General features: G+C 41.5%; 1 protein-coding gene across 3 annotated transcripts in view; it reads left to right on the top strand.

Annotated features, from left to right (window-relative positions):
* Positions 1-19,248, top strand: part of HGSNAT (heparan-alpha-glucosaminide N-acetyltransferase) — a 39,967-nt gene that overhangs the window by 7,060 nt on the left and 13,659 nt on the right. The window contains exons 1-8 of one of the 3 annotated variants that reach the window (XM_072114327.1): positions 5,256-5,555; positions 10,240-10,352; positions 11,288-11,415; positions 12,998-13,119; positions 13,886-13,955; positions 16,728-16,797; positions 16,973-17,073; positions 19,069-19,145. In XM_072114327.1, coding sequence (XP_071970428.1) covers positions 5,441-5,555; positions 10,240-10,352; positions 11,288-11,415; positions 12,998-13,119; positions 13,886-13,955; positions 16,728-16,797; positions 16,973-17,073; positions 19,069-19,145 — 796 coding nt within the window. In that variant the 5' untranslated portion in view covers positions 5,256-5,440. Of the gene's footprint in view, positions 1-5,255; positions 5,556-10,239; positions 10,353-11,287; positions 11,416-12,997; positions 13,120-13,885; positions 13,956-16,727; positions 16,798-16,972; positions 17,074-19,068; positions 19,146-19,248 lie in introns of those variants that run through there. The other 2 variants (XM_072114312.1, XM_072114319.1) reach the window with 2 other exon arrangements.

The raw sequence follows: 19,248 nt of genomic DNA, 5'->3' as shown, positions 1-19,248 counted from the left end.
AATCCCAAACCATGGTCCCTTTGAAAAATGCTCGAGTCTCCCATTGAATCGCGCGTCAAAAATGCGCCAAAAACGCAAATTACTCCAAGGAAAAATGGAACAAAAACGCAGCCAAAACGTCAGTTTTTCACGCATTGCACCCTGACGTGAAACGCAACGCTAGTGTGCAAGAGGCCTAAGTGATAGCCTTTTTTCCGAAATCTATCCCCGTCGCCTCACACAAGAGGCTTCTGCACGCGCAGGCTCCCTCACTGAGGAGGATTGCCTGAAACCCAAACAAAGAGTGCCGCATGAAAATTTCCGAATTTTCTTAACTTCATAACCACTTTTTCTAATGAGAGCACAGACATCAGGAGGATTTTACAGAAACACTGGAGTGTCCTATTGCACGACCTCTATATGAAAGATACCATCCCATGTAGGCCAACATTGACTTTTAGACGGGCCAAGACTCTAAAGAATATATTGGCTCCTAGTAGCTTAAAACCTCCCAAGAATCCCTTCACAACGTCTATGTCTTCTTTCTTCCCAAAAGTTTTAGGCTCCTTTAGATGTAACCATGTGTAATGTGTAAATGTTGTGAAAACCATCACACATAGACGTAAAGAGTTTAAGTCCAACGTTATATTTTTATAAAACGTTTTAATAACGTTATATATTTTACCCCTGAGAGAACGTCTTAATAAGCACCGCAGTAATATGGAGAAGGGCTATGCACAACATAGCGTCTCCAGTCACGCATCAGTACACCATGACTGCAACTATAAGGACTTTTCTATTACACCGATTGAATGGATTAGAAGCTTTCATCCCCGTAGATTTAATAGCCTGAAACAAAGGGAGATGTTCTGGATTTTTAAACTCCAATCACCAGTGCCTGCGGCCCTGAATGAGAGTATTGAAAGGGTCTTTTAATATCATCTTTTATATATTTATTTATTCATTTAATTTTTTTGTATAATTTTTCGCTTTTTAGTATTAATTGTCCCGAAATAATTTACTATGGTTATAACTTTCATGACATCTACATTGTCCTCCTTTTTATACGTCCCTTCACACATTATATAATTTTATGTATAATGATTTTATCTGTATATATCTGATGGTACATGTATTTATATACTTTTATATATTGATATTGAGAATATGTTTTATTTTCCATTCATGAATTTCCTCATCGTAATATTGTTTATTTATTGATTCATTTCACTATTTATATCCATCTGCTTTGTACATGCAGTTACTTTGTCCCCCATATTACTATTATTTTTATAAGCCTCACAATTGAGACAGACTCTTCCCATTGCTCTATTCTGTATTGATTAACTATTCTCCTCTGTATCCCTCAGATGCACGGGCTAGTATTAACTGTTTTCGCTGCTTCTCATACCTTACCTGTGCACGGCACGAACAAGAGGTCCTTCTGCGCAGGCGCCAACGGCCATCTTGGTACTCCCTAGCCATCTTGCCTCTCCCAATTACTGTGCATGTGCGCATCCCTCGCAGGATCAGAGGCCTCAGAGCATAGTGGCTACCTGCTTATATGTATAACCAGCAGCATCTTCTCGCTTTCAATTTAGAATTTTGGCGCCACTGACCCTCCCTTCTGGCGCCATACTGTTTCCAGTCGCCTCTAAGCGCCGGAGTTTGTACGAGCCGACACTGTGATCAGATGGCAGGGGAGAAAGCTGGCATTTTTTCACATATGCAAAAAAAATGATGGGATTGTAATCTACTTCTTGCCCTGCCCAGTTAGTTGCCTAGCAACATTTGAGAAAAATACAGTCTGCATACGGATGTCATGCATGTGCCGTCCATATTTTTGCCGATCCATTGACTTCTTTGGATGTACGTGGTCTTGTAAACCGACCCATAGGAAAACAGTGGGTCCGTTTGCCATCTGCAAATAATGACAGCACACGGACATCAAAAGCGCCCGTTTAAATGAGCCTTAAATGATGCATTTTATATTAACATTACCAGGACAACCTTTACAACACACATACATATACTAAACTCTCATAAAGCACTAAAGTTCTCCTGGCAAATCACTGGTTGAATGTTACTGATCGCAGGCATTTCATGGAAATGCATATGCGATTGTACTGAGCCCCATCCCGAGATGTTTGCATTGCAGTTCTAAACGCATTGCACTCTAAACATTCAGATAATACTTTTTTTTTCTTTTCTTGAAAGTAACGTATCGGTAGAGATAAATATTTAAATATATTTTTATATATAAAACACATTACAAATGCATTTCACCCTTAAAAAATTATGGATAGAGACGGACCACAATTAAGAACTAGTCATTCTTTTTGTAGTTTGTACAGTAGTTCACCAAACAGATTTTCAAACAATTGCTCCGTTTATTGCTATTATTCTCGCTGCCACAGCCAGTATTTCCTTAAAATAAGTGAGGGTGTTTAGTTTTTATATCGACACTTAACTTTTTGGGGAAAATTGGTACACCTGAGATTTTTGTTTGCAGGATGAGATACATTTTACATTAAAAGTTTTTTTGGGGAGGCAATATGCCACTACCGGAATGTTTTATTTTAATTTTTTTTTTTGAGAGGGGGGTGGGGGGGGAATTGTAATAAAACTTTCTTCTTTGTTCTATGTTCAATAGCGTTTATTTTAAACTGTAGGAGATCGGTAGTACAAAGAAGTTAATTCACAAATTTTCAAGAACACAAAGTACGGTAGCACTATTCTAGCGAATGAAGGTGCTGGAATAAGAAATACTGTATATAGTCAAGTATAAGCCGAGGCACCTAATTTTAACACAAAAAATGGGAAAACCTATTGACTGTGTTGGAAATGCACTGGTCACAGCCCCCCCCAATATATAGCCAACAAGCACATGCCCTCGAGTATATAGCCAGCCCCTGTCCCTTAGCATATATCCAGCTCCCTGCCCCCTTATACGCTAACAGAATAAAATGCTCATGTCAAGCAAGACACACCTTCAGTTATGACTCTAGAAGTCATGGCAATCCTAGATATTCTCACAAAACACAAGACAACATGGACACTGGACAGGTGCAAAAGGAAAGAACATAAGGGGAAGGGTGATAGATAGGGGACGACCCATAAGATCGACGGGTGAAGAAAGTTTTATCTACTAGTCTAGTCAAAGTCCAGTCTAGATCGCAGAATTCAACCCAGGGTGACCAAATCTGGTAGAATTGGGGAAGTTGCTTCTCAGAAATGTGTTCGGTGGCTCTTATCTCCTCCATCCTAATGATCTGATTCAATGCCATTGAAAAAACTCATTTGGAGAGAAAATCACTTGTTTTTACATCACCATAAAATTAAGATTTTTTTGTGGAGTTGTTCAAGGGCTCATTTTTTGTGGGGGCAGGTAGTACTTTTTACTGGAATCTAGATTAGAGTACGTGTGACATTATCATAATTTTTTTTAAATTTGTTGTGCAAAAATTATATTTTTTGCTACAATTCAAAAAATTGATTTTTGTTACGGTGTTCACCATACAGGTACAGTAATGATGTTAGTTTGCGATGTTGAGTTTGTGGTTTGTGTGAGAGGAATATTTGATATACCGTATGTGGGGGGCACATACCGTCAGTTGTGGTGTGAGGGAAATATATATGTGGAGGACAAAGAGTGGTTGGTTGTGGTGCAAGGGGAATATATATGTGGGGGGCACAGGGTGGTCAGTTGTGGTGTGAGGGGAATATATATGTGGGGGGCACAGCATGGTCAGTTGTGGTGTGAGAGGAATATATATGTGGGGGGCACAGCATGGTCAGTTGTGGTGTGAGGGGAATATATATGTGGGGGGCACAGCATGGTCAGTTGTGGTGTGAGAGGAATATATATGTGGGGGCACAGCATGGTCAGTTGTGGTGTGAGGGGAATATATATGTGGGGGGCACAGCATGGTCAGTTGTGGTGTGAGGGGAATATATATGTGGGGGCACAGCGTGGTCAGTTGTGGTGTGAGAGGAATATATATGTGGAGGCACAGCATGGTCAGTTGTGGTGTGAGGGGAATATATATGTGGGGGGCACAGCATGGTCAGTTGTGGTGTGAGGGGAATATATATGTGGGGGCACAGCGTGGTCAGTTGTGGTGTGAGGGGAATATATATGTGGGGGGCACAGCGTGGTCAGTTGTGGTGTGAGAGGTATATATGATATATATGGGGGGCAGAGCGTGGTCAGTTGTGGTGTGAGGGGTATATATAATATATGTGGGGGGCACAGCATGGTCAGTTGTGGTGTTAGGGGAATATATATGTGGGGGCACAGCATGGTCAGTTGTGGTGTGAGGGGAATATATATGTGGGGGCACAGCGTGGTCAGTTGTGGTGTGAGAGGAATATATATGTGGGGGCACAGCATGGTCAGTTGTGGTGTGAGGGGAATATATATGTGGGGGGCACAGCATGGTCAGTTGTGGTGTGAGGGGAATATATATGTGGGGGCACAGTGTGGTCAGTTGTGGTGTGAGGGGAATATATATGTGAGGGGCCCAGCGTGGTCAGTTGTGGTGTGAGAGGTATATATGATATATATGGGGGGCAGAGCGTGGTCAGTTGTGGTGTGAGGGGTATATATAATATATGTGGGGGGCACAGCATGGTCAGTTGTGGTGTGAGGGGAATATATATATATGTGGAAGCCAAAGGAGTGGTTGGTTGTGGTGCAAGGGGAATATATATGTGGGGGGCACATCGTGGTCAGTTGTAGTGTGAGGGAATATATATTAGGGGGGCACAATGTGGTCAGTTGTGCTAGGGGAATATATATGTGGGGGCACATTGTGCTCAATTGTGTGAGGGGAATATAAATGTGGGGGGCACAGTGTGGTCAATTTTGGTGTGAGGGAATATCAATGTGGGGGACAGAGGGGGTGGGATAGTGTCCTTAGCTGTGCGAGCGTTGCATAATTTATACTTAGAGGAGGTAAGAAATTCTGGACCCCCCTCTGCACCAAGGCACATAAAATACCTGGTTGTAAGTAACACTCCACCCTATATCATTTCTATCCACTCATGTATCAGCACAATCATTCAGCGCTCATCCGTAACATGGTAACATTTAGGGAAGCGAATGCCCCTATTTCCAATTCTCCTTGCCCTCTTTCACATTACATTCACCCCAATGCTTCCCTATTGAACCTTCTTTCTCACCCGGGTTGGGACCTTACACCTTCCCTCATCTCTCTCTCCCCGCTGTCACTGCAGCCTTTCCTAGTAGGCTCCAGCCTCGCTCCTCCCACATACAAGTCTAGTCACACGATCATGACGTCATCGCAGGTCCTTTCGCCCCACTTGGAAATACTATCTACTGTCTCTTCACGCCGAGAAAACCCTGGAACAGGGGGCAGTAAGAAAACGGAGGGGGAGGCGGAAGAAGAGGTGGAAGAAGCCGCACAGCGAGGAGAGCGCTGGTGACAGCAGGGGAAGGATGGGGCTGGCATGGCCCTGTGCCTCTGCCCACTGCCTGTGCTTAGTGGTCACCCTCAGCCTCATCCTGCTGGTCAGCTGCAGCAGCTCCTCCATCAACAGCCAGCGTGCAGACAGTAAGTGACACAGGTGACGTAATCTTCCGAGTGACATCATCCGGGTGACATCTCTCCTTGTCCTGGCCATAGCCGCAGACGATGGATCAGTGATGATCATGGAGGCAGCGTCTTCTTTTCCTGCTGAACACATTTACTATAGAGAGAAGACGTTTAGCAGAATGACACTGATCCACAGCAAGGGGTGTAAATCTCCTCTCACCAGGCACCAATAGGGAACATACTGCCTCTGATGTTATGCAGAGCCTGGTCCTTGTGGCCCCAAGCATAAGTGATCAATAACTAACTGGAAATGACCCAGTACATCACAGATCAGCATCCACACAAAGTCATTGAAGCTGAAAGGCGGGATAGCATTCTGATAAAAGCGGAGACACTGTAGTCAGCTGCTGTAACATCTGGGGTAGAATACTGAAAAGTCTACACACAGTGGGGCACATTTACTTAGAAAGTCAGAAACTGCAATAAAAGTGCATTGTCTGTCTATAATGCAGCGTGCAGCGATTCACTAAGATCGTGCGCCAGAAATCATGAATCTGTTGCTTCCCCGCACTGGTCCGACAGAGTTCACCAACTTTTTTGTGCTGCACCTTTAACATAGGGCATGCGACACGATTTTAAAGTTAAATATGACGCGCAATACGAATTAGCCTGACAGACCGACGGCACGCCACCTAATTTGTGTTGCATGGAAGCTAGCGCAGCTGTGCCACTAAAGGGTTGCGTGCAACACAATAGAGGCGCGGACAATTCTTAAATACCTGTGCAAGCAGTTTTAGCCTAGGAGAACATGCATTGTCAGACAAAAGTGCTGCGCAAAGCCCTTAGTAAATGTGTCTGAGTGTCTTGGGTTTATTTTATTACATCAATGGATTTTTAATTGATTTCTGTGACAGGGAAAGTAGGGAAAAAAAAGACAGCAAATCGAAAACCTATGAAACAGGTGAGGTGAGTTTCAGTGCAACGTTTTGGTGTAGTCACCTTTAACCCCTTAACGCTCAGCGTCCGATATATCGGACGCTGAGCTCAATGACTTAGCGCTCAGCGTCCGATATATCGGACGCTGAGCCCATGCCGGTTCAGCTCAAGATCTGAGCCGAACCGGCATCGGGAAACACGGGGTGCCGGCTGTGACTGATAGCCGGCACCCCAGTGTAACACCCGCGATCGGAGTTGACTAACATGCCTCTGGGGGGTCTTTCCCCCACGATCGGCCCCCCCGAACCGTTTTCGGGGGGCGCCGATCGTTGCTATAGCAACTCTGGGGTCCGATCTGGACCCCAGAGTTACCTGCAAGAATTGCCGGTAAGATGGCGTCTGTGACGTCATCTTACTGGCACAGTGCCAGCCTATGCAAGTGTATAGGCTGACACTGATAATACTCTGCAATACATCAGTATTGCAGAATATTATCATGAAGAAGCAATCAGAAGATTGCTTCTTCATGTCCCATGGTATAAAAGTGAAAAAGTAAAAAAAAAAATGTTATTCAATAAAAAAATAAAGTAATAAATCACTAAAAATGCCCAAAACCCCCAAAACATATAAAGAGACATATAACTAAAAAAAAAGTCTAAATCATAACACAAACCCCACATATATAGTATCACCGCGTCCGTAACAACCCGTAGAATAAAAGTAAATCATTATTGAACCCCCACGATAAACGCCGTAAAAAAAACTGCTATAAACCTTCCAAAAATTATGATTTTTAGCTATTCAATCCCACAAAAAATGCTATAAAATGTGATCAAAAAACCATGTGTACTCCGACATGATACTGGTGTAAAGTACAACATGTCCCGCAAAAAATAAGCCATCAACCAGCTCCGTAGCCAAAAAAGTAACAATGTTATGCCACTTGGAAGACGGCAATACATAGATGATAGATTTTTCCCCACATTAGGGTTTTGTTTGACAAATTTAGTAAAACGTAAGAAAATATATTCAAGTCTGGTATCTCCGTAATCGTATCGACCCATAGAATAAAGATAACAGGATTATTAGTCTATACGGTGAACACCAAAAAAAAAAAGAGTAAAAAATCCAGTACAGAATTGATGCTTTTCTACTCCTGCCCTCAAAAAAAGTTCCTAAATTTTCAACAATAGGTGATACCAACCCCAAAATGGTAACAATGGAAAAAGCATCTCATCGCGCAAAAAAAATGGCATCACATGGCCCAAATAACGAAAAAGCGAAAATTTTATAGCCTTCAAAAGGGGCCAATGAGGAAACTAAAATCCTGGCAGCTGCAGGAAGCCCCTTCCCTTCTGCGCCTCGCTGTGCCCCCATAACACAAGTCACGGCCACATGTGGGGGGTCTTTGTACTCAGGAGAAATTGCAGAACAAATTGTATGGTGGGTTTTCTCTTTTTATATTTTGGAAATGTGTAAATTTTAGTTCTAAATGAACGTATAAGGGAACAATTTGACCATTCTAAATTTCACCTCCATTTTGATTCAATTACTATGAAGATCTCAAGGGGTTAACAATCTTCGTAAAAGCGGTTTCTGATAGCTTGAGGGGTGCAGATTTGAAAATGGGTTGGTTATATAGGGGGTTTTGATGCTAAATATGTAAAATTTCATTCAAAACTGTATTTATCCCCAAAATAGTCAATTCTGAAAATCTGGAAAAGCGCTATTCGATTTGTAAGCCGCGTGACATCAAAATAAATTATCCAGACATTTCAGAAATTATGAAAATGTAAAGTAGACAAATGGGAAATGTTATTCAGCAACTTATTTAGGTGGTAAATCTATCTGCCTGAAAACGCAATGATTTTGAATTTCGAAAATGGCAAATTTTTCAAAAAATTTATCATATTTTCTTTTTTTTTGTAAATAAACGCAAAACTTATCAGCCAAAATTTACCACTAATATGAAGTACAACATGTGGGGAAAAAACAATCTCAGAATCATTTTGATAAGTAACAGTGTTCAAAAGTTATAACCATATAAAGCGACGCAGGTCAGAATCCAAAAAATCGGGCTGAGCCTTAAGCTACAAAATGGCTGCGTCCTTAAGGGGTTAAAAAAAATTTACATTCAAATAAGCTCACGCCTTCTTAATAACTTTTGAATTTGGGTGTGCTACCTCTTTTCCTGGTTATCTTCACAGGTTCCCAGCAAGATCCTTGGGGCACTCCACCCACTCTTTTTGGAGTTTGGATCCTTTTCTGTGGTGCTGTGGACTTTCTTGTGATATCTATTACAAAATGTCCGAGACAGTGGAATATAAATATCAAATATATTTCAATAATTTATCCGATGATACCAAACCCAGCCTCCTACCCCCACCCCCTGGGGATAGGGGGAGGGACAACTTTAAAATCTTAAATTGGAACCCCTATATTTTTATTGCAGATTTGAACAAACATTTCTCTCCAATGATACTAAAGTTGACCCTTTATTTTAATCCTAAGGGTGAGGTGAGGATACTTTTTTATGTACAGGCAGTCCCCGGGTTACATACAAGATAGGGTCTGTAGGTTTGTTCTTAAGTTGAATTTGTATGCAAGTCGGAACTGTATATTTTATCATTGTAATCCCAGCCAGAACTTTTTTGGTCTCTTTGACAATTGGATTTTAAAAATGTTGGGTTGTCATAAGAACCAGGATTAACAATAAATCTTCGTTACAGACACCTGTAATAACTGTTACAGCTGATCATTGTAACCTAGGACTAAAGTACAATAAATTACTAATATCCAGAGGTCCGTTTGTAACTAGGGCTCGTATGTAAGTCGAGTGTTCTTAAGTAGGGGACCGCCTGCGTATGTATAAAGGATGTGGATGTACCAGTAGTTTTCTGTTCTCTTCTGAAAAACATTGCATAAGGCCATTTTCAGATTTTGGATCTGATGTGTATTAAATGGTTATCGAGTTTAAGAAATAACTTAGGGCCAGGCTGTGGCAGGCTAGTTAAAAAATAAATATGTACTTACCTCCTCCAGCGCCGCTGATGTCCCACGCCGTGGTTCTTCCTGTTTGTTTTCAGGGGCACAGAAGCCACACACAGGGAGCTTCCCTATCTCTCAGCATTATAGGGCGCTGGGAGACGGTGTTGGATGGGAGCTTCCAGCCGGCTGGATAACTTTGAGCGTATATGGGGTGTGCGGTTTGATTCTAAAGGACAGACTATTTTCTCCCTAGAATAAGATCTCAATTCTGGCTGGGTGATTCTGTGCTTTGTTGGGCTCCCACAAATAAAAATCCTATCAATAAATTATCCTATAGTATTTCTATTTCCTTTGATAGGCCATGGTTAGGACCCTGACCCTGTTTGAAGTAGTACCTACCCTTTGTTAAGGTGCTTGGAGTAGTGGGCATGCACCTTCACTATTGACTTTTTCATTATATTCCCATTAGATTACAAATGTACTGTGACACTTGCATTTCTACAATGCTGTGCTTTCTTTAATTTCTAAATAAATCTATACCTGTCCGTTTTGTTCATACTTATGTGCTTTATTTGTTATTGTGCACATTTATCTACCTGAGAGGTATGTCAATTGATCGATAAGGGTTTGTGAGATGATTGTGGCTGATCTGCCATTTGTCATGCCGCACGTAAAATGGTAGGCACACCATTTGTAACAGAACTTTTAAAGTGCTTTTGGTTAGTTACTATGTCTTTATAATATATCGTCTTTTTTTGTATTTTTTTTTCTAATGTAGGCCTTTCAAAAAGATCCACTCATCTAAAAATGGACCAAGCACTTCTGCTGATTCACAATGAGTTGTTGCCTGAGAAGTTTATTGTTTATTGGCGTTCCGACCAGTGTTACCAGGTAAAGACATTTTTTAGATTTTTTCAGTGAAAAGGGTGGTCTGACTTACAATTTAAGTTGCTTTGAAAAAAAATCCCCTCCAAATTCATATACAAATGAGCTGGAGAGAGCCAGAGATGAGTCTCTCTGAGAGCCCGAATGGTGAGCTCAGATGCAGATGGCTTGGATTCTATTGTATCTACAACCACCATATAAAGATAAGATTTTCATCTTTCATATTGCTGCAGGCAGTCTAAGATACCAAACCAAAGATGCAGGCAGATAAAGTCATAGGTGAGAACTTGATATTTGATTTGTAAAGCGTTACGGAATATGATGGCGCTATATAAATAAAGATTATTATATTATTTGGCTGTTGCTCACATTTCCAAGTATACTTTTTAACTGCCGGTATCTCTGGTCCTTAGCTCACAGAACCACACGACTGATCTGAAATACCACTATATTGCAGTTTATGGACACTTTACTAGATCTCTATAAGACCCTGGTCTATTACCGATCCTGCTATGACAGCCATGGATCCTCTGTAAGGGTCCTGACTATCATAGCAACCAATTGCATACAAGATGGCGGATCCACAATTTCGTCTGACACTGCTGGTCAGTGCCTGAACCAATTGTGGATACTTGCGGTGGGATTCTGCTACATAATGCAGCAAACATCATCTATGTATGGAGAAAGCTCATCCCGTGATCCCCTTCCATACATTCTTAGCAATGCTGTGCAGTAATAGTAAGGCACATGTCAATAAAGGGTTAAGTTTTTACCTAACATATACCCTTCCTTGATGTGCTGCTTGTTTGAAAATACTTTGCTATACTTATTGATAAATGATTGTTGTAGGTAACTTTGTGTGTTTGTGGCATTTATTATGTATAATATTGAAGTATCCAGCATAATGAGGGTGGCTATTTCTTTTTCCGTCCTGGTGACAGTGCTTGTATCAAACTTTAGCTAAATCAGACCAGCGATCAGATCGGGCTAGTGATGTGGCTGTAGTAGACGCTCGACACCCAATGACCCTGCAAATTAATGCCACCTCAGGGAATACAGAGCTTTGTCGGTAAGTTAATAGCACTGCTCCCTGTATGTATTTCCTTTTATATTGCATGAGGGAATTATCTACAACTCTAGACATACTAATGTCAGGCCACCGCTTCCAGTCAAATCCAGTTCCCAGTCTTGTCACCTGGTTTTATACAATTCACCTCCCTTTATCCCCTGGTGAGCTATATAGATTTTTGTTTTTGAACCAGGGAGACCACTTACTGGTGCACATATGGCACTTTTATTATGAACAGTAGTTGACATAGGAGCACAGCAACCTGGCCCTTTATTCTTTTCAGCCGAAGCAATGGGGCAAATGACTCTAATATGACACTTGGTTTGTAGACTTTGTGTTTGTTTTCCCCTCCACACAGTTTCTAAGACCTTGTAGCCAAATGGTAAATATCCAGTTCTTTTAAAGAAGATAATGGATTCCCATTACCCAGTAGCAAAACTGGTGGAACAATCTAGGGCTGTTCCCCATATTAGTCAACTCATCTACTTCAATGGTATGTTCTTTGTAAAATGGAAATCTCCAAAATATCAGTTTAACGTTAAATATATAAATATATAACATTTTTGAGACTTAATATGCCCATACTCAATCTGTTGGTTTTGCCATTCCTGTCTATCTCACGATACACATTCATCGTTGGTTCAGCCATACATGCCTGTGTTCTTAACAGGGAAGAGGGAGTAATCTGCTTTGTGAACAGTGGGATTGGACATAGAAATTCAATATGCCGTATGCCTTTTTTTTTTCTTTCTTTTCTATCTCGGGGTAGTCGGAATGTCCCCATACAGAATAAGATGGACGATTGGTTTGGTCAATATTAATGTAAGAATTATGACCATTTTTAGATACCTCTTTTGTTTGTTTGTGGGTTACATGAAATTATATTGTAAATTCTGACTATAATTCCTGTCACTTCAGCCCTTGTATCTAATGTGGTGAGTTTGACTCTGACTACTAGCTATTTCTTTACTTGATCAAGGAAGTGAATAACACCTTCCCACTCAAAAAGTTATTATATATTTATAGGAAGAAGGATAGGAGGCTCCATGCCTCGCCAATGTGGTTCGCCAAGTTCCATTCTAGGCACACTCTCTCTGATATATATGAGTCTCTCTGGTCCTTATCTGGGTACACCATTAGAGGCGGCCCTGGGGTGGGAATATGGTGAAGGTGCGTGGTTGGGTGCTTTGTGCTCTTTGTGTTTCAAATTTGTTCAGCGTTACAAGGGAATGTGCTAAATTTTATTTGAACCCATTTTTGTATGGCACACTCTACATATGTATGTTTATAAACATGCTTGAAGTTTCTACAAGTTCTCTTTTTTTTTCTTTGCCGTCTATGGTAGCAGACCATACATATTGTATAACTGTACCTTGTTTTCAGTTTTTTTCTTCTCCTTTATGTGGGGTCTTGCAAGACCACCATTTATGTGGTGTATCTCCAAAAACACCCTCTAATAAAGTTTTTTTGGTGATTTAACTAGCTATTTCTTTAGCTGAAGTTTAGTCCAATGAAAGCATACAAATGACTCCAAAAGGTTCTCAAATAAAGGTTATGTTATTGTTCTTTTTGCTCTTTTAAGTGTTCATTATAGATTTAGAGAATTTGGAAACTACTCCTTGTGGGTGAAGAACAGCAATTCCAGTACCAAAGATATAGCGTGCAACATAATCATAAATCAGAACCCAGTTTACACCAATCTTCGTGAGTACTTCTAAGGTGCTAGTTCAATGCTCATACTTAAAGGGAACCTACCACCACAAATCTACCTATAAAGGTAGATTGGGTGGTAGGTGGATTAATGGGACGTGAGGAGAGCCCTTTTAAGGGCTAATCCTCACGTCCCTGCACTTTTTTAATAACTTTAATTTGGTGTTTATTCAAATTTACTTATGTGGCTACCGGGGCGTGGAGTAGCCGCATATGAGATTACAGGAGGCGGCTACTCCACGCCCCGGTAGCCATTTTACCACTCCTACTCACCCATCTTCGGCGCGCAGCTCCGTGTAGCTGCGCGCCCTCGTCCGGCGATCCTGCCGTCTGCGCATGCGCAGAAGAGCAGGCCCGCGCCTGTTTCGGAGTTGTGACCGCGCAGGCGCGGGCCTGCTCTTCTGCGCATGCGCAGACGGCAGGATCGCCGGACGAGGGCGCGCAGCTACACGGAGCTGCGCGCCGAAGATGGGTGAGTAGGAGTGGTAAAATGGCTACCGGGGCGTGGAGTAGCCGCCTCGTGTAATCTCATATGCGGCTACTCCACGCCCCGGTAGCCGCATAAGTAAATTTGAATAAACACCAAATTAAAGTTATTAAAAAAGTGCAGGGACGTGAGGATTAGCCCTTAAAAGGGCTATCCTCACGTCCCATTAATCCACCTACCACCCAATCTACCTTTATAGGTAGATTTGTGGTGGTAGGTGCCCTTTAACTAATTTTACTTTAAACTGACCTATATTTTTTATTTCCTCCACAGCCATTGTCATTGCCTTTTTTATATATGTGGCCATCTTTATAGTTCTATCACTGGGATCATTTTTGTTACGGTAAGCATATACAGCGCACGTTGATAATTCCATGTAAGCAAATGACAGAGCGTCACTAAGTGATTAAGATTGGATACTTGGGAACCTTGGGACTCACGCTTTCTCATGCCTCTGACAATTCCATGGAAGATAACTGTTAGAGTGCTGGATCAGCATTCTATATTCAGTTGGGAAAGGGGGGGTGCATCTGCCTCACATGTCGTGCTGGATATACTGAGGGGCTCCAGCGGCTCAGGACAGATCTACACCAGGTTTTGTCAGCCTGGCTTGGAATGGAGGTGGTGTAAGTCGCAACTGACAATTGCATGTTATAAAACATACAGACTTTGTTGGTCATGGCAGATTAGTAGCTATGCTGACTGATGCTTCCTTGTGAAAGGTAATGTGTAACATAAATGTGTAAAGCTGGTAGTTTTTAAGCAGTTGAAAATGACACTGATTAATATAAATAAATCATGTTCATGATATATATTGGTCGTGTTCATATAATATAAATGTACTATAGATGTTACTGAATTAGATGAGTTTGCAATAAAACAGGAAATTTTGATTCTGAAAAATACAGAGATCAGCTTTTATTCTTCCTGTTTTATGCAGCTGGGCAAACCATTATTAATTTTGTTGCACAAATGAAACCTGTTAAACCTTTTAAACCCATCCTATGTTTATATTTAGTGGTTTATATAAATATAATTTTTGTGGTGGGTAGCTGTTTAGCATGTCTTTTTTTTTCCTCTTTTAAATACACATTTTCTGTATCCATATGTGTTGAGTTATGGAGTTTGTCTAGGTGTTGTGACAGAGCGAAGCCATTTGAATGTCTCCATCTTGCCGCTTTAGATGCATCTTAGTAACCACATCCCTGTCCTCCCGTCTTAAATTAAAGGACATTTACCATTGGATATACTGATGGTACACTGCCCTCACCTAACTGCTAGCACCAAACGTGAGTATGAACTCATTCTATGCTGCTGGCAGCTTTTAAAAGATGGCAGCGTATGGATGCCGCCATCTTTATTACAATCGTCACTCCCCGAGATGTCATCAGGGAACGGCGATCAGTTGCCATGCCAGTCTCAAGTCTGTAAGACCTGAGGCTGCATGGCTTCTGAAGATTTGATAATGAATACTATGTATAAGTGCAATATACGGCAATTCAGCAGTATTGCCGTATATTGTAGGAACAATTAGTTTAAACGATTAAAGTACCCTAGAGGGTCAAAAAAAGTAAATTAAAAAAATAATAATTTAAAACACCCCCCCCCCTTTCCCTAAAACTGATATAAAACGTAATAAACAGTAAAAAGTATATAATTATAATATAGTGTGTCTGTACTCATGTAATGCACACATACAGTATATAATAGTAATAATGCAGTGTATGCTTGTACTCATGTAGTGCACACATACAGTGGTGGCGAACCTATGGCACGGGTGCCACAGTTGGTACTTAGAGCCCTCTCTATGGGCACGCGCGCCATTACCCTTGCGCCAGACAGGACTCAGGGCCTCTTGCAGTCCGAGGCAGCCCAGGACCCTAGAATGAAGCTACAATGGTAATCCAAACTTCTTCCCCTTTTTTCTACTGTATTGGTGTACTCAGCTGCCTATACAATTTAAACATGTGACAGAGCAGGGAGTAATAAGTTACTGCTTAATTTGTCGCATCGGCACTTTGCGAAAAATATGTGGGTTTTGATTGTAGTTTGAGCACTCAGCGTCTAAAAGGTTTGCCGTCACTAATCTAGTATAAAATAATAACTAGCTGTAGTACCTGCAGTGTATGCCTGTACTCGTACACTTTACAGTATGAAGGTTCCAACTCAACATGGTGCTCCCTCTGTTTTTTTCCATTTAGTTTACTTGTTACATCTACATCTGGTTGGTAAAAATTGGGGTAACACACTTTCCCATGAACACCAACTTTGGGCAGGATTTACTCTGTGCCAGAAAGACTAAGGATCTGCCCTTTTTCAGTCCAGGACAAAAAAATAACAGTACTGCTAAAGACATGATGGCTGTCAAGAGCACCTTATTTACTAGACAGGCCCATACAGACTATGAACATGTCCTGCAGGTACACACTAAACAAATTCATTCATCGTAGACCTGCCAAATCTTCAGTACTCTATTTTACCTGACTTGGCAGGGTTATTTATAAGTGTATTAAAAATTATACTATTTAGAGTGTTTGAGTTGGATCAAGCAAAGCATATGCACGCCCCCTCTATCTTCAGAGAGAGGGGGCATGCGAAAAACGGGGGCAGCGACTTTCCCAAACGACCAGCATACAAGTTTGGACAACCTAACATTAGTAGATCTCTTTAAATTACATATTTACTTACCTGTCCGGAGGAGTTTCAGAAAGTGCATTGTCCGTGTATAATGCACTGTGCGCCCGACCCTGCTTGTGTCGCTTCCCCGCTCAGGTCCACCAGAGTTCACCGATGTAGGTAAGTGCATTGATTTTAATCTTAAATTCACCGCTCAGTCCGCATCAGTTGGATCCGATGGCCCTCCCCCCCGGTTTCTACTGCGCCAAAATCGAGTGCGACACAATCCCCTTCTAAATACCTGCCCTAGCGCCGCAAATCCAGATTACCATGAACAGTCCGACGGAAATTTGATCCGCGGACCCTTAGTGAATAAGCCCCATTGTCATTGGTTATTAATATATGTTCACACATGTTTACTACCTTTAAGGCAATTATGAGTTTATAGGATTTTTTATGAGTATTTACCAGTAACTCAATATTTTATCTATCTTTTCAGACTGAATACTGTGCAGAATTGGCTATGCAAGCGGATGAACCCTGTTGAAACCGATCGACTTATTAATTCTGTGAGTTAATAATTGGATCTTTGCTATCAGTTCTCTTCATTTTCTGTACAGGGTTTAAAATTTCTCAGTCTAAGTTTTATAAACCCCATATGCCATCAATATTTTTACATTTTGGTGGTAGATTTTCTTTAACCAATAGAATTAGCAATTTTACTTTGTGTGTTCTGGTTTATAGGAGCTTGGTTCCCCTAGGGCTGATCTAGGCAGCCAGGATCCACATTTTGCTACCTGGAATGCTGCTCCCCAAAGACTCCGATCACTTGACACTTTTAGAGGGTAAGTATTTGCTATGCATTTTTTTCTTCATGGAAATATTAGGAGGGCTCTTTTTCTCTGTTGAGATGTTCCAGTAGAGGCTGTACAGTACATAGCAAACATGTTTAACATGTTTTAGCTATTCTCTACATTACTTGGTTTTAGAAATATGTACTGGTAAATTTTACCTGGCTCCCTGCCAGCTTGGGCTGCTAAGTCCAGGGGGTGAGCTTTTGAAATGTTATTGGGCGCCTCCCCATTTGAATCCTTGAGACGCTCATCCCCCATTCATTATTATTTCTACAAAACCCCGTACCACATCCTCCCTCTGTTCACCCTCCCACTCATGATGTAGGCTCATCACACAAGCAAAGCTCGCACTTGCACGGTGGGCCTTGTAACTCTGACATGTGCAATGTGACGAAATATGGGTTATGATGCACCCTCTCCCCCAGTTAGAGACTAAATCACTTCTCAACACCTAGTCCCTTGGCAAACATCCCCCCCCCCCCATCCTGTTCCTTCCTGTTTTACTTCCGTCCCATAAATAGCAAGTGTTAATTGATGCACACTTTCTGGTATCTTCCCGTGTGTGTGTGTTTGTCATGTCCCTTAAAATGGCTGCCGAATAATATGGCAAAATGATACTTAGAATCTAACCTGGTCATAACTTATTCCTGGGGTATCGAGTGCCATGGATTTCGGAGTCGGGGAGCCAAGAAAATGGTCATTAGAAAATAGCCCCAACATTTCATAATGGTGTTTGGGATTGTCAGATGTGTTAATTCATGCTGGGTAATGTGCTGGGCATATCTTTTACTCAGGAGACCCATGGAAGAAGATATGACATAATAAAAAAATATGTCCCCAACTTTCCACCTTGATCGAGGTGTAGCCACGCTCCTCTCACATGACAAAGGGGGGCGTAGTAGGTGGTTATTCAAAAGAGCATAGCAGAATTTAATCATTGTCAGTTTCAAGGAGATGCAATAAGTTTCGTAGAGCTGTCCAGGATTTCATTGGTTCTTCGGGGATTGCTTTTATGTCTGTCTGTTTATTTCATCATTTTGTAACCTATAAGCATTGTGCCTTTTTGCATATTAAATTGTCATTTAATAAGTTATCCTATAGAATCTATAGATTCCCATAACTCTGGAGAGGTGAATTACAGCTTCGCCGCCTCACCCTGTAGTTGTCTGTGTGCTAGCAGTTAGCAGTGTGTGTCCAGGTGAAGTGTACGGCACCAAGAAGAGTGTGTATCCGGGTATGTTTGTGCGGTCCTGGTATAATTGCGAGTGGCGGCAGCTGTGATAAGTGTATGGAATGCGGGTGGGAATTTATCGAGGGGTAGCGTGGTTCTGTGCAATAGATAGGCACCTAAGTGGTAGGGGGTACATAATGCGGTTGTGCGCCCCCTGGGCTGTGCATTTCTGCTGTGTAGGGTCAGGGACTCTGATTCGTTTGGTTTCCCTGACAGAATCGGGTGCTAGCGGAGTAGATTCTCGCATATAGACGCCATCCTGTATTGGTGGGTAGGTTTATGTGCTAGGGCAGGTAAACTCCATGATTGAACTAAATGGTAGAGGTTCATCACAGTTACCATTTCAAAAGCGCACGCCCCGGACTTGGGAGCGCAAGCTGGCAGGGAGCCAGGTAAAGTTTACCAATGCATATTTCTAAATCCACATAATGTAGAGAATAGTTAAAAAGCAATTGTGGACATGAACATTGCCTGGACCTCTCGGCCACAGTAGGTTAATTTGTGACAAAACTGATCTAATGGAGTCACTTTTGTGTCTGTAGCAATTTTGTGCTATTTTAAGTGCTGTGTATAGGGTCACTTAACTGTGTGGGAGGTTCCCTTACAATACAAGATGTGCCCTTTAGGAGCATACATGGATTTGGTTATCTAAGTTCATCCCTGTCTAGGTTCTATAGTTTTATTTCAATGAAATTATTGTTTTAATTAAGTGAATAAAAAGCTTTTAACACATGTAGCTATCTTTTTGTGTGTAGGCTTTCTCTTATAATCATGGTGTTTGTAAATTATGGTGGAGGAGGTTACTGGTTCTTCAAGCATCAGAGTTGGAATGGTAAGTTTCCTTGGGTTTTTAAACATTTGATTAATTACAAAATGAGGTCCCGGTCCTTAGCAAAGTCTACATGAAATATTGGTAAATGAGACACACACTGCGC

Source organism: Engystomops pustulosus, chromosome 1, assembly GCF_040894005.1.
Source record: "Engystomops pustulosus chromosome 1, aEngPut4.maternal, whole genome shotgun sequence".
Lineage (NCBI taxonomy): Eukaryota > Metazoa > Chordata > Amphibia > Anura > Leptodactylidae > Engystomops > Engystomops pustulosus.
The sequence above is the reverse complement of the archived record's forward strand: the minus strand, read 5'-3'. Positions and strand labels throughout refer to the sequence as shown.